The sequence below is a fragment of the Akebia trifoliata genome, chromosome 12, assembly GCF_017979445.1.
Source record: "Akebia trifoliata isolate Shusen 1 chromosome 12, ASM1797944v1, whole genome shotgun sequence".
NCBI lineage: Eukaryota > Viridiplantae > Streptophyta > Magnoliopsida > Ranunculales > Lardizabalaceae > Akebia > Akebia trifoliata.
Window position 1 is genome coordinate 33,622,299 of NC_141386.1, and position 15,627 is coordinate 33,637,925.

Here is a 15,627-nt window from a genome sequence, read left to right on the forward strand (position 1 = left end):
ATAAAACGGGTTGAGTTGAATGACATGAAGATAAAAACATCTGGGGTCAAATTCCTTATTAATCTATAAACAAAGACTAAGGTCAAGGGTGGCATGTAATCAAGTTTAAAACTGAGAGGGGAATCTCTAACATTCACTAATGCATGAGGAGGACTTTGCAAATTACCCTATATCTAGGTGATAATAAATAATAAAAAAAATGATTTACCTTCCTTTCGGTTGTCGAATAGAGAAAAGAAATGGATTGTGAGTTAGTGGTGGTCCTTGTTAATGAAATGTGTTTGTCTGTACGTGGGAGGCAAAGATAGTAATTGAAATGACGGTTGTGGTAATGGTGGACCTCACCACTTGCTTGCAAAATAAAAAGAAAGAATATGAAGCATTATTGGTTGGAATTATGTTAATGGTGGTCATCACTACTAACTTGCAAATTGAAATAAATGATGTGAAGCATTTTTAGTAGTTTAGAGGGTAAAATTGATATTAGACCCATGATATAAATAAGACAAATATCTATGATTAATTACAATAATTAATGCGTATCTTGAGATATTGATTGATATATCTTGGATTAAACTTTATTTAGTTAAGATTGTAATTTTATCCAAAAATAGAAAATCTCATAATTTATTAGAGAAGATCTATTTCTAAATAAGAATAGATTTTGTAAGGTGAACTATTAGGTAGAAGGAAGAGAGACTCTTAGGAGGAAGCAAAAAGGTAGAGGAGGTTAGGTTTTGTAAATCTTGTAATGGTTTGAAAAATAGTAAAATGATTTTTTCGAGTTCAAGGACATAGTCTTATTTTAGGATGAACCACATAAATAAATATTGTGTTTTGTCTTCTCTCCTTGTTTTCTATCTCTTTGATTATTTTTATGTATGATTTTTGATCATTTGACAATGCTGACATTACAACAATGCTCTTACACCATTTGATACAAGTAAAGGCGACAGCTGCGTAAAGAACTAGGATGGTATTGATACAAAATTAGAAGAACACGCAAGAAGATTACAAATGTCTTTCCAATGTGGTTGAATCAAGATACACTGACAAAATATCTTTATAAGTGAGTCCTAAATATATTAAGGCTCTAACAAAGTCATCAAAACTGCAAAAGCCTTTTAGATCAATAAAAAGTCTCTTTCTTTTATTTATTTTATACATAACTTAGTAAAAGCAATGTAGTATTGGAGAACCTAATGGGGTTGGGTCAATTATAAAACTAGAGCAAGAGATCGCTCTCTCTGATTGTATAGTGCCCTTAGTCCACAGTAATGACATTGCCCGCTTAGGTTTTAACCTGCCCAACTTTAAAATACTTAGTGTTAAAAGCTTATAGTTCAAGCTTTAAACATTAACCTACTTGATGTGGGAATATGTCATGATCTTGTCGGTGCGTCTACTTAGAAAATGAGAAGGGATAGTGAGACCAAGAGGTGAAAGTGGAGCCGTCATGTGTATTTAATGGAATGGAAGAGGGAGTTGAGAGTGTTTATAAAATGAGTGGTTTCCTTACTTATTCTGCTGCATATTAGGAAACTTCTATGGGATTAGGTGGTGCAACAATAAATACTAGTGTCATCCTAAAAGTTGGGATACCTTGCGATACGTAAAAAAAAAAATATTATACTAGCTAGAGGTCATTGATCTCTTAAACCCTTCAATATATCTTCACCTATCCATGCTTGTAAAGTTTTCCAGTGTCAATGGACTGTAACCCAATAGATTTAAGTGTGTCAAGTGTGAAAAATCGAAACAACAAGGATAATAGAAAACAAAGCCCAGACTCAACCTATCAAGATTTTGAAAAGAGAAAAAGCACTTCTTTGATTGATATCTCAATTTTTGGGGTGACTTACCATTTCATGAGTTGAATTTGACAAACTTATGACTGTTCATTTCAATTATCAATATGTGAACGATGACATATTCGGAGGTTTTAAAGTGATTATTTTTCATATTTAAATTGACTATCCTGTTAAAAATAGTGAAACCTGCAGGATAGTTATTTTAAAACTTCGAATTTGTTACCATTCATGTTTTGGTAATTAAAATGAACAGTGAGCCGGAATTTTAAATTTGTCAAAAGTGGATCATGTTTTTCATAAATATCTCCAACTTTTATATAAAAAGGAGTTGTTTAATAAGGTCACTTCTATTACAGAAGATGCGTATGCTTCATTACGATAAGCATGTGATGATAAACCTAGTCCAGTTATTCTTCTGAATGTCTAGAAGGTTAATATTGTTGATTCGTGATAATTTGACCATCTCATGTGACAAACTCAATCAATTACCCTGACATGGCAAGTTCGAGGAACCGTTGATCTGCACTCCTCGAGATACATAGCTGAACATTCCCATAAATAATGTATCTCGTGGGAACAATGTATCCCGAGGAGCACATATCTATGATTTCCAAACTTGTCACGTCAAGCAGTTGATTGAGTTTGCCACGTGAGGTAGTGAGATTATCACGACTCTAATTATGTTTGATCAGGTCTTGATGAAGATGTATATATGCACTGAGTCGTGATAATCTCACTACCCCATGCATATTCAATGGACTACTTGATGTGACAAATTCAGGAAAAATAGATATGTTCTCTTAGGGATACACGATTGAAATCGCCTCGACCCGTTTTCACTCAATAGTGGATATGGGTCCGATTCATTAAATGGGGGACTTTAAAATAAAGGAGTCGCCACCTAGTTTAGGTCTAGGAACCATAAATAACTCCAAATGGAAATGGGTCGATCCACGGATCAAAGGTATGGGTCAGGGGTCAGGTCACGGGTTTCGGAAGGTGTTAGGCACCGAACCCGCCCAATCAATATGATCGGTCTCTACTACAATCCAAGATCACCCTATGGTCAACATACAGAGACTACGGTCAAGGTCACAGTCCAATCATCATCATCAATTCATGTTGGATTTTCCAACCAAATCCCATGGCTAAAATTTATCCCAATTATCACACGATTCTTCTTTGAATTCCACAAAGTATGGGAAGGTTTGAAAAAGCCCTAATTAGCTCCATGACCTGAAATTAATTAAGAAACTCCACCTGCAAATATTCCTCAAACTGTCCGAGATAGAAGATCATGAGAATATCCTAAATAGGAAGATTACAAATGGAAACATGTCAAACTGGGACTTAACATTTCTAAATTAGGAATGTAAAATTTCCTAAATTAAAGCTCATAAGATATATGCTGCGTTCCCAAATTAGAAATTTTAAAAAAGATACATTTCCTAAAATAGAATATTCTAAAAAATGTAAGTTTCTAAATTTGAAATTCCCATATTTCCATGAATATGAACTTTCTAAATACAAGGATGCAGGATTCTCTAAATTGGGAAATTGATAAAATATGAAATTTCTGAATTAGAAACCTATGAATATATTCTCCCAAAATAGGAAATTATGCAACCCCATATTAAAAAGTTTCTAAATATGAGTTTTCCAAGAATCCACAATAATCCCCAAAAAGGAGAATTATATAAACAATGCAGTCCCATATTAGAAAATCATGGATTCACCAAAAATCACTAAATTGAAAATTTATCAAAATAGAGAATCTATGTTACCACACTTACTAAATTGGAGATCCACAATTACCAAAGCATACACAATCTAAAAATTCGTGAAAGATCATATTCGGCCAATTCTCAAAATAATAGATGAGCTTAAATATCATCACAAATCGTATGAATCTAACTCAAGCATAATGATCATGATATTTAAAGAAAAAGATCCCCTAATTCTACTAACATGCGAAACAACAATGAAAAATAAAAAAAAATAAAACACCTAGAAATCTGCATTAAAAAACTGAAGAACAAAATATTCTCCTAACCCTATCAAGGCTAAAAAAACAAAAAAATAAAAAAAAATATAGAATAAAAAGCATAAATAAAAAATTGCTATTAATCCTATCAATATACAAAAAAAATAAAAAATAGAAAAATGCATAGAAAATATATCCTAGTAATCCTATTGCTACGTAAAAATAAATAAAAATAAAAATAAAAATAAAAAATGCATAAAAAATATTCTATTAATCCTATTACTATGTAAAAACAAGAAAAATACATACAAAGATTCGTAACAAAATTCTTCTAATCCTATCGACGTATGAAAGTAAACAAAAATAAATACATAAAAACAAACTTAACAAAAAATGACTTACCTATAGAATAAAATAATGCTGAGTCGATCCCTTCAAGTCTGATCCGAAGGCTTGCGAGTATTCGCTGCTTTGAGTAGAGAGGAGGAGTGAATCGTTGTAGTAGTGCGCGGAAAGATCGGGCAGCAAGGAGGACGTTCTAGCTACGTTGTAGGCTTAACCGGGAGAGAAAAAAACGGCAAGGGGATGTTAAGATATGAACACAGTAGGGAGAGAATAGGTTTAATGGTTTAAACACATGGGAGACGGAGAGAGTAGGTTCATTGTCTGAAAAACGTGGAGGAAAGATCAGGGAGGGGAGTCTGTTGGGGCGTTAATGATGAGGGCTGAGAGATGAGTTGTAATGAGGCTATGGAACATACAATGGAGATGGAACAGCAAGGGGTAAGGTGTTCATTAGTGGGTTGAAAACGTGAGGGAGATGATGATATTGGCTGGGCAATAAAACCTGAGAGAAGAAGGCGTTGAAGAAGATGAAGGAGCTGGAAGAAGAAGGCTGAAAACGTGGGAGAACTTGGCTAAAAGAGAGAGAGAGCAAAGAGAGAGAGACTGAAGAGCAGAGGTGAAAGAGAGATGTTGAAGAAGAAGAGAAGAAGACGTGGAGAGAGGAGCAGATCTGTCCGTTCAGTCCAAGGACGTTGAGCAAGATGATCCTCGTTCAGCCTATGGACATTGAGCAGCCAAGAGGGAGAGGCGTTGAAGGAGATGATTGTCCGTTCAGCCTAAGGATGTTCCAAGAGAAGCCGATCCCTAGAGAGAAAACGTTCTCTCTTTTATATAGAAAGCAACTTTCTATTTTTTGGTTTTTTTATTTCTTTCTAATTTTTCTTCTTTCTTTTTTCTATACGCATTCTTTTCTTTTGGAAAAATGATGGTGGGGTGATCCCCCGCTACTCGTAGCACGGTAACTTCAACTTGTGATTGGTCTACTCTCGTTTCGATGAAAAATTTTGTTTTAGGTTTTATTGATTTGAATTTAATTGGTTTAATTGTTTAACTTTTGATTTGATTTTAATTGTTTAATTTTGAATTGGATTTAGAATTTTTTTAATTTTAAGTTTTAATTATTTAATTTCAAATTAGATGTTAATCGTTTAATTTTAAGTTTTAATTATTTAATTTTGAATTGGATGTTGAATTTTAATTGTTTAGCTTTGAATTGGATTTTAATTGTTTAATTGTGAATTAGATTTAAAATTTTTTGTTTGAATTAAATTTTATTTGTTTAATTTTTAAGTTTTAATTATTTAATTTTGAATTAGATGTTACTAGTTTTACTTTTTACGTTTTAATTATTTAATTTTTTTATTTGATTTTAATTTTTAAATTTTAATTGCTTAATTTTTTTATTTGATTTTAATTTTTAATTTTAAGTTTTAATTGTTTAATTTTTTATTTGATTTTCATTTTTATTATATTTTCCTAAAGATCGAGATTTCTAAGTTGAGTTTGGCGGTTGAGGGGGCATTTCGGTCTTTTTTACGATTTTTCTTAAAATTTTCTGTTTTTGTCGGTTTGGGTCCCATTAGACTTGAAATCCTATTCTAAGTACAATGGAGGTACTTTCGGAGGTCCAAAATTTATGAGGGGTATTTTCGTCATTTTGTCAGATTTTTGCGGATTTTTACGAATTCTAGCGTGAGGTTTCTTTTAGTCCCAACGTGATTATTTCTATGTTTCAAAGTCGTATTTTCCTAACGTGACGAGATCTCTAGGTTATCGAACTGTGTTGTGAGCCTACGCGTACGTGCTTGCTAAATCGGGTGTGACGTATGGCGATCCTAAGCGTGCGTAAATTTCTATGTCGAGTCGTAACGAGTAGGGGAGATGAAAAGAGTGGAAACGGAGGGAATCAGGGACAGTACTCACAAGCCTTCGAATTCTTTGCGATCATCATTAGGAATTCACGGTAACCGGATGACGAATTGTCGAATTAGGCAGATGCAAAAATGGGGTGTCTACAGAAGATGCGTATGCTTCATTACGATAAGCATGTGATGATAAACCTAGTCCAGTTATTCTTCTGAATGTCTAGAAGGTTAATATTGTTGATTCGTGATAATTTGACCATCTCATGTGACAAACTCAATCAATTACCCTGACATGGCAAGTTCGAGGAACCGTTGATCTGCACTCCTCGAGATACATAGCTGAACATTCCCATAAATAATGTATCTCGTGGGAACAATGTATCCCGAGGAGCACATATCTATGATTTCCAAACTTGTCACGTCAAGCAGTTGATTGAGTTTGCCACGTGAGGTAGTGAGATTATCACGACTCTAATTATGTTTGATCAGGTCTTGATGAAGATGTATATATGCACTGAGTCGTGATAATCTCACTACCCCATGCATATTCAATGGACTACTTGATGTGACAAATTCAAGAAAAATAGATATGTTCTCTTAGGGATACACGATTCCCTTGAGATACACTTTTTTATGGAGAAGTGCAATCATGTAACCCGAGGGGAGAAGATCTACTGTTCTTAAACTTGTGGGTAGTCGATTGAGTTTGCCAGGTGGGATAGTTAGATTAGCATGGTTCATATGCACTGCTCTATTGTGAAACGATTCCTTAAGTACATAATTGAGTGCCTCATTGATATTCCACACGTCATTGTCTCATTGATTGTTGGACCTTAGGAAAAATCCCCCACTAGAATGCATGCAAGACGTCATGCCCTACGTGGCTACGACCATTCGAGAAGAATGTCTAGCCGTCAATATTTCCCGGGCACGTTACGATTACAATTCGAAAATTCAGCAATTTATTATAGCCCTTTGCATTTTAAAAAACTATTCAGACCTCCTTTTTACTGTTTGGTTAACGTTATTAGTCCTTTGAAAACTTTAGCCTTACCCCCATTGAACAATAATTAATCCTTGATTGACATTATTAGGCCTGGTCCCAGAAAATGTTGTTAATTACATCTTCCAGTTTGCACTATCTCAAGCCATAATCTTTTATTAATTTGGAAAATAATTGAGTCATGATGAAGTGAAATTGAAATAGGCATCGTTTCACACATTGCTAACATGGATGTGTGTACAGAACCATAGATACTTTTAATCGAGGTAATATACTTCCCAATTTTTTTGACCAAAGTTTCAATTTTATATGTAAAGAAGTGGATTGTTGGAAGTTTCAAAATTTGAAGGAACTCTCTTTGATGCAAGACACGTGGTGTTTTCAATTTATTTCATAACCCTCTATTTACACCAAAATTTAAAATACCTCCTTTGAAATGCCACGTACAATTCAATGAAAGTTCCTTCAAAATTTTGAAATGGGTTGCCCGCTTCAAAGTTTTTTTCAATTGGAAGAGGAAATTCAAAGCTGAAATTACTAATCAAGTCAAATGGGTCTTATAAATTTCAAAAGGTATACGAAGTCTTTGTAGTTAACATATTTCTCAGTGTGTAACATTAAAAAAATACTTTTCTTTTACGTGAGGCGATGAGCCTGTTTTGCATCCTATAAAATGAAAAGCCAACGAGATCTTCTTGGCACTGTAGTTAGAGTGGGCCCAATGGATTTATATTTTGGTCCATAATCTTGTCTTGGGTTCTGGATTGTAATGTACTTTTTCATTCATCTTGATTTATCCTTTGAATCTCGTGACTTTGATCTATCACAAGTAAATAACTTAAATTAGGCCAAAAAATTATAATTTATTCGAAAATAATAATAAACATAGACTATCAATGAATTATGTCTATTTAAAAATTTTAGTATATTATTGAATTTTAAAGTCTTTGTAAATAAGGCTCTAGAAACAACTTTCTAGGCCCTGATCAAAATCCTTCTTTTTTCGTACCTTTACTTAATCCAAGAATGTTATTGACTGTAATTTATCAAATCCAATTAAAAAAACCAATGGATATATATATTCCAATAATTAGCCATTTCCTTGATCTAGATTCTCTATTTCCAATTAAAATTGTTATTGTAAAAAAAAATCCCGGAAAGAGTGGCCATGAAATTACTTCAAATTAACATTATATATACTTTGTTTTTATTGAAGTATACGATATGAGAAAAATTAAAGTATAATTCAGGATTGTTTTTTGAAATTTTGGAAAAGCTAACAATGTGAAAATACAAATTTCATGATATTAAATTTTATAGTAAAATTTACACAAAGATAAGACTTCACTTTTTTCAACTATCTATCAGTAAAATAATATATATTATGAATCATATCTAATTGTAACTATTGTAATACATATAATACTTGAACATAAATATTTATTATAAATATTGTCATGCACTCATGGGAAGTTATTGAAGCAAATGAGAATCACAGACTACATCTAAATTCAACTATTATCTTAGAATTTTAGAAATATCTCAACTACTTTTTAAAGGAAATAGTTCTAGAACAAATGAAAAACTTCAAAACTCCATTATAAGAAAGACTTAAGGGATTAATCTATACGAAATGTATACAAATTAGGGAAATGTTCAGCACCAAACATTTTGGCAAAACATTTTTCAAAACATGGGTTAGAAGTTTTGGAATGGGCTGATTTTTGGTGATGATGATCTCTTTGGTGTACAGATCATCATCACCAAAAATCAGCCCATTCCAAAGCTTCTAACCCTATCAAAAATGGTTTACAAAAAATGGACGATCCACGATTTTTCAACTTGTAAACATGAGGCTAGAAGTTTTGGAATGGGCTGATTTTTGGTGAGGATGATCTCCTCACCGTAGAGATCATCCTCACAAAAAATCAGCCCATTCCAAAACTTCTAACCCATGAAGGACAAAAATGGTTGGCTAAAATGTTGGCCAAAATGTTTGGTGCTGAACGAGACCCTACAAATTATATTTTTTATCATAGACAAGTGTGTTTTCTTAATCCTTTCCATCCTGGTTGTAATTTGTTTCTTGTCTAAATTATTAATCTTTTTGCCCCCAAAAGGTTTAAGTGTCTTAATTCATCCTAGCATCATGTACCTTACATACTCCTTTGATAATATATAAGATGTGTTGGAGCCTTGAGAAATGGAAGAAGAGATTTTCAAATCTAATACCAATTGAAAGATGATTAAAACCAAGCCAAATTTTATTGTTTTGATCGGTAGAGAAGGCTCATTAAGTCAAACTAACTCCTAGAGAGGATTGAGAAAGAATCGCAGAATGGATTGAAAGAATCAAATATGTATTTATATAATTAAGGCAAAGAGTACAATGCCTACCTATGCACGAAAGGTTATGAATTTAATGTGTTCGAGGTATGAAACATTAGTAGAGACTTCTATTTATGTCAAAAGGTCGATAATCTTGATTTAAAATATAGTTCAAAACTAAAGTATTTAGAAAGGAGCTGACATATCCCATCGAATATGAGAGCTACAAAGACAACCAATTGATAAATATTTTGACCAATAATATTCCTCAACCTTGTCATAGTGATAAAATTCACATCCCCAACTAGATGCCTTTGAACCATTTAGGTATTGCATTTTTAAGGAAACAGCATGAACTCATTTTTAATTTAAACTCAAACCACGAAAGACAGTCTAACTTAAAAGATGTTCAATAAAAAAAAGGGGGGGAATTATACAAAAATGCTTATTAAATGTAGAAATCATTGCATTTTGAAAACATATCTTTATTTTATTTTGTTTTTGCTGAATAAAAAAGATCTTTATGTAGAGGATCAATATAGTTATTAGTCATCGAGTTCAACCCCCCCCCCCCCCCCCCCCATTTAAAAAAGGGGGGAATTATACAAAATGCTTATATAATGTCGGAATCATTGCATTTTGAAAATACATCTTTATTTTATTTTATGTATGCTGAATAAGAAAGATCTTTACGTAGAGGATTGATATAATTATTGGTCAAAAACAAAAGATGTCACTGAAAGTCACTGAAAGATGTCACTTCTACTTTTATTGGTTTTGTTGGAGTGTTAGAAAGTCACTGAAAGATGTCACTTCTACTTATAACACAAGGTTGAAAACAAAAGTAGGAGTCATTGCATTTTGAAAACATACTTTTTGACAGAAGGTCGAATATGCAAGACGTCACAGCCTATGCCATTCGAAAGCAATCAATATTTCGTGGGCACAAACGTTTGTATTGCCCTTGGCAACTGGAGCAATTTATTAGGCCCTTTGCATTTATAAAACTATTTATGCCATTAACCTAATCCCATTGATAAATAAATAATCCTGGATTAACATTATATTGTGCCTGGTCTAGGAAAATCTTGTTTAAGACTGCGTTGCACCAATTTTTTAACAAATCGGGTGAAGTTTCACTTTCAATTTCTATTATTTCAAGCCGTGACCTTTTGTTTACAAGGGAAAAAGTGCAAAACTTTAAATTTATATATTTATATATATATAACAAACCACAAAAAGTTGATGTTGGATTAAGGGAAGAGTCGTGATTTTCTAACTTTCCCTCTAACAAATTCCCATCAAATCTCTCCACATGATTTTGCATAGGATCATAAATTTTTTTCAGGATCCACAATTGTACATCTCCATATTCTAAGGAAAAAAAATTATGGTTCTAACACTTCGTGAGGATAATTTATTAGAGGGGGAGTCAATATATCATTATTCTAAACAAAATTCACACCCCAATATTATTGATCAAGCCAACTGTGTCTTATAAATTTATAAAAGAAATCTTGGTAATTAACATATTTTCCAGGGATTAGCAATTAAAAATCCCTTTGGGGCTACGACTGCGCTTCGGCATATAAAAGGGGAAGCCATGATCCTTAACGAAGTATCTGCTCTGCTCCTCTCTCTCTCTCTCTGCATCTAACTCACTTCCATATAAAATGGCAGAAACGATTTCCTCTTCTACAACTAAAAGGTTGTAGTTTTATTTTTATTTTTTATGATTTATTTGTTAGACTCACAAAAACTTATTGACATATAATGTTGTATTCAGGGTTGCTGTTGTTACAGGGGCCAATAAAGGAATTGGAGTGGAGATATGTAAACAGTTAGCTCAGAATGGAGTTTTTGTAGTATTAACAGCTAGGAATGAGAAAAGAGGTGTTGAAGCTGTTGAAAATCTCAAAAAATCTGGACTATCTGATGTTGTTTTTCATCAACTTGATGTGATGGACCCATCAACTATTGCTTCCTTGGCAGAATTCATCCATACCCAATTCGGGAAACTTGATATCTTGGTAAGATTCAAGACCAATGTTTTCAAATGTTTCCATTTTATTTTTTTCTTAATTCTTTATCAACATCATCAAGCCTTATCCCAAAGATTTGAGATCAGCCTAGTGAATCCTATTCTGCCATTCAATTCTGTCTGGAATCACATATTCTAATATTATTGAAAATGTGTTCATGTCCGCTTTCAATATTTCAATATACGTTATTTTAGATCTTTGTATTGCTTTTTATAGAACCTTCATTTTATATAATCCTTTAATTGGGATATGATCAGTCTTTGTTGGACATGCCCATCATTTATTTTTTGTTTCAGATGTTTAAAAAATTCATTACCTATGACCCTTTTTACATAATCTATACTTCGGATTTTAAAATCCATTAGAAGATAATTAGGAGAGAGGTCAAGGTGATGGTGACCAGCATGTTCGACATGTTGGAGAATTGTCATGAATTCAATTCGGATTCTTGATGATCTGTTAACGACCCGTATGACCTGTTTGGTTTGGGTTTTGATTTGACTCGTTTTATCCTCTTTGTAACCCTGAGTATATAAAGGGTATTTTTAGGGTTCATTCTTTGTGTGTAAGAAAGAGAGCTGTTAGAGAGAGTTAAGAATAGGTGTAACAAGAGACTAGGGTTTTTTGATGAACTTTGTAGAAATCTTGTTGTAGATAGTGGATTGATCATTGTTGTCCGTGGACGTAGGCATCTTGCCAAACCATGTAAATCGTGTCTCATGTTTCTATTTTCTTTATTTCTTTTTTGCTTTTAATCTCTTGCTCATAATTCATTTTATTTATTGCACACTTTCGCACAGCACCAGATTTGTCATTCGAGTACCCATTCGTATAGCTATCGTCCTAGTGTAAGTGGAAGTTGGGCGATTATCCACGTGTACATACTATCAAATAGTTCTTAAGAAAGGCCTCATCCACCTGTATAATCTTCATTTTTTTAATGTATTCATAATGAGTAAATCAAATTGCTTCGCTGAATTTTTTTCTTCTTTTATTACAAATTTTTGTGCTAGTTGTGAAATGGTTTTAATGTATAGGTAAAAAACTGAAACTCAATGCAGGTTAACAATGCAGGAATTACTGGAACCATAATAAATGGTGACATTACACCGGGCCAAAGCAGCGAGGATGCTTTGGTAAGTTTATGAGAATTTGGTTTGTTAAAAAATTTCATAATTTTAACTAGACATATTTAAGAAAAAGTGCTCAACTTTTTACGACTCCTGTTCACTGATCATTTTAATTATCAAAACATGAACAATAACGATAATGAATTGAGAGGTTTTTAAAGGGACTATTTTAGAGATTTAAAGTGACAATTTCACTTTAGACCTGTGAATTGTCACGTTAAACCTAGGAAATAGTCACTTCGTTTTAAAGTGTTTTTAACGAAAATGTGATTGTTCACTGTTATCTAAATTTACGCATGCAAGTATACGTATCGAAACAAGTAATAAAGTGATAAGAAAGTATCGTTCCCACGGAGACTAAATAGCAATCTATTGCTAATTACCAATTTATCTCAATCTAATTTTATCCAAACAAGAGTAAAAAATAAGATTTAAAACTAAACAAGAAAATAACACAGATAATAAATTTGAAGTTTAAAATCAATGAGTGATGAAATCTAGATTTATAATTTCCCCCAAACAATCCACTTGATTAAATTCTCATTCCCTCTATGATAAATTAATCCACTATGATTATCATCCAAGAACACTAAATTCTCTACAAGCCTCTTCCGATGGTTATGTAAAAATACCATTTTAGACTAACTCCCTATATGCGTATGAGAATTAAATCAAGAAGAATTCATTAAGAATAAGTTCTCATAAGGAATGCACATACAACTTGAGTATATTCCTATATCAAATTAGCATATGTTAATCTATCTATGTCATGAACATAAAATAATTCTGTCGATATTATTAAGGTTCACCAAATCAATTCAATCAATGATCAGTTAATCAAATCGCATTAAACATTGATTAGAATAAACAATCACATGTGGGATCATAAAAGAAAGAAAGAAAACTAATCAAATATCATGAATAGGTTCCATTATAATCCTAGAATAGAAATTAATTCTTCATTGAAAAGAAAACAAAATCACAAAAGTATTCAGCCATTCTTAAAGATTACAAATATCTAAAGAAGAGATAAAGTTCAGAAAGATAAAACTCAAAAGTCGAATCTCCATCTCTCGTCCTCTTTCTCGATCTTGTACCTCCAAGAAAAACCCCAACACTTCTGTCCTGGAATAAGGGTTAAACTTTCCTATTTATAAGTATGGAGTCATTAGGGTTTAATAGTCCCAAAATCCGTCTCTAATTCGATTACCAAAAATTAACGTGTAAAGTGGGAAACGTGAGCAAGCCATGGCCTCAAAACATATCATGTTGCTGCTTATATTTTCATATTTCTGTTGTGCAATTCTTGAATTCTCGCCATGGTCTCGTTTTCTATCAACTTGCAGCTTGAAGACTTTTTTTTTAGCTTGTGTGCTTAGCTTCCTTCTTCCAAGAGAGAGCTAAGTTGGATCCAGAATTTCTCCTAAACATATGCAAACATCCCAACGTTCCATATTGTTCCTAAACTGCAAAATGAGCATAAAAATCAAATAAAAACATAGAATCACCTAAAAAATATAAAATAAACTAAACTTAACTAAAAACAATTAAAAGGCTCTAAAATTAACAAAATATTATATCTAAAAGTGGTTAATTCATAGGTATAAAACCTACTCATCATTCACATTTTGATAATTAAAATGAATAGTGAGCGGGAATTGTAAATAACTCATTTTCAGCTCATGAAATAGTAATTCACCCTTTTAACGATAGGAAGTGCTGAACTATTCTGCATGAATGCAGCGCAAAGTGACGGAAGCAATGAAACCGACATACGAATTAGCAGAAGAACGTCTGAAAACAAACTACTATGGCACCAAAGAAGTGACTGAAGCACTTCTTCCCTATCTTAAGCTTTCCAAATCACCAAGAATTGTTAATGTTTCATCCACAATTGGCAAACTAGAGGTACAAAAACTCCTTTATAATGACATATTGGATGAACGTTAATTGTCCACTAATCCTATTCATAGAACAATAATTTAGAGGGGAGATTGGTCTCTATTCTAATCATAGTGACAAAATTCTGCAACTTTTTTTCTTAAAAACCATTGAGTTTTTGAAAAAATATTTGATTTATAAATAATAATAAAAACACAATTAATCATGATTTAATTGATGATGTTTGAAAAATTCACAAATTATTCTATTTTTAACATTTTTTGAATTATCATCTTATTGATATATGAAATAAATTCACCATTAATCCGACATTTTTTGAAGCCATCTTTTAGTTCCAAAAAATTAGAATAATCACTTGATCCACAAAGCACTTTTTGTGTTGGAAAAATGCAAAATTAATTGGGTAAAAGGGTAATTTTCTTATTTTATTCCTCATTTAAATTCTTCAACTTGTGTTCCAGTATGTCCCTAATGAAAGAGCTAAGATGATGCTAAATGATGTTGATGGTCTCACTGAGGAGAAAGTTGAGGGAGTGTTGAATGAGTTTCTAAAGGATTACAAGGATGGTTTGTTAGAAAGCAAAGGCTGGTCTACTACACTCCCTGTTGGCTACATGGTCTCTAAAGCAGGCTATGAATGCCTACACAAGGATTCTTGCAAAAAAGTTCCCTACTTTCATGATAAATTCTGTTTGTCCTGGTTTTGTGAAAACAGATTTGAATTTCAATCTTGGGTCATTGTCCCTTGAAGAAGGCGCCGAAACTCCAGTGTGGTTAGCTTTGTTACCTGATGGCGGATCTTCTGGCCTCTTCTTTTCTCAAAAGGAAGTAATGTCGGTCTGATCAAAAAAAAAATTAGAAGAAACATATTAGAAGAGACTTATAAAGGTGGAACTATTCTATTGTGGATGTTCTACACATATTATTAGAAGAGAATAAATGTAGAACTATTCTATTGTGGATGCATGTTCTACACTTAGGTAGCTCTTTTGCATGAATGTACTTGTATTACATTGTTATAAAATAAAATAAAAACTGAGCGTTTGAAAATAAAATGAAAGAGAATTAATAAGGACTACAAGTGACATGAACTCTTAATTAATCCAATTGAGTTTACCTTGTATTTTCTTCCGATCAGGGGCAGAGCTACACAGGGGCGAGTGGGGGTTATAGCCCCCACCGGACTTCAGAAAAAAGAAAAAAAAAAGGTCTATAGA

The 15,627-nt window shown here is 32.7% G+C and overlaps 1 protein-coding gene across 1 annotated transcript; it reads left to right on the forward strand.

Annotated features, from left to right (window-relative positions):
• Positions 1–10,680: 10,680 nt before the first annotated feature.
• Positions 10,681–15,446, forward strand: LOC147389714 (short-chain dehydrogenase/reductase 1-like). The gene is given in 6 exon segments (XM_086418129.1): positions 10,681–11,044; positions 11,123–11,366; positions 12,440–12,514; positions 14,252–14,416; positions 14,872–15,039; positions 15,041–15,446. Coding segments are annotated over 6 exon segments (900 nt in total). The 5' UTR covers positions 10,681–11,009; the 3' UTR covers positions 15,254–15,446.
• The last annotated feature ends 181 nt before the right edge of the window (positions 15,447–15,627 follow it).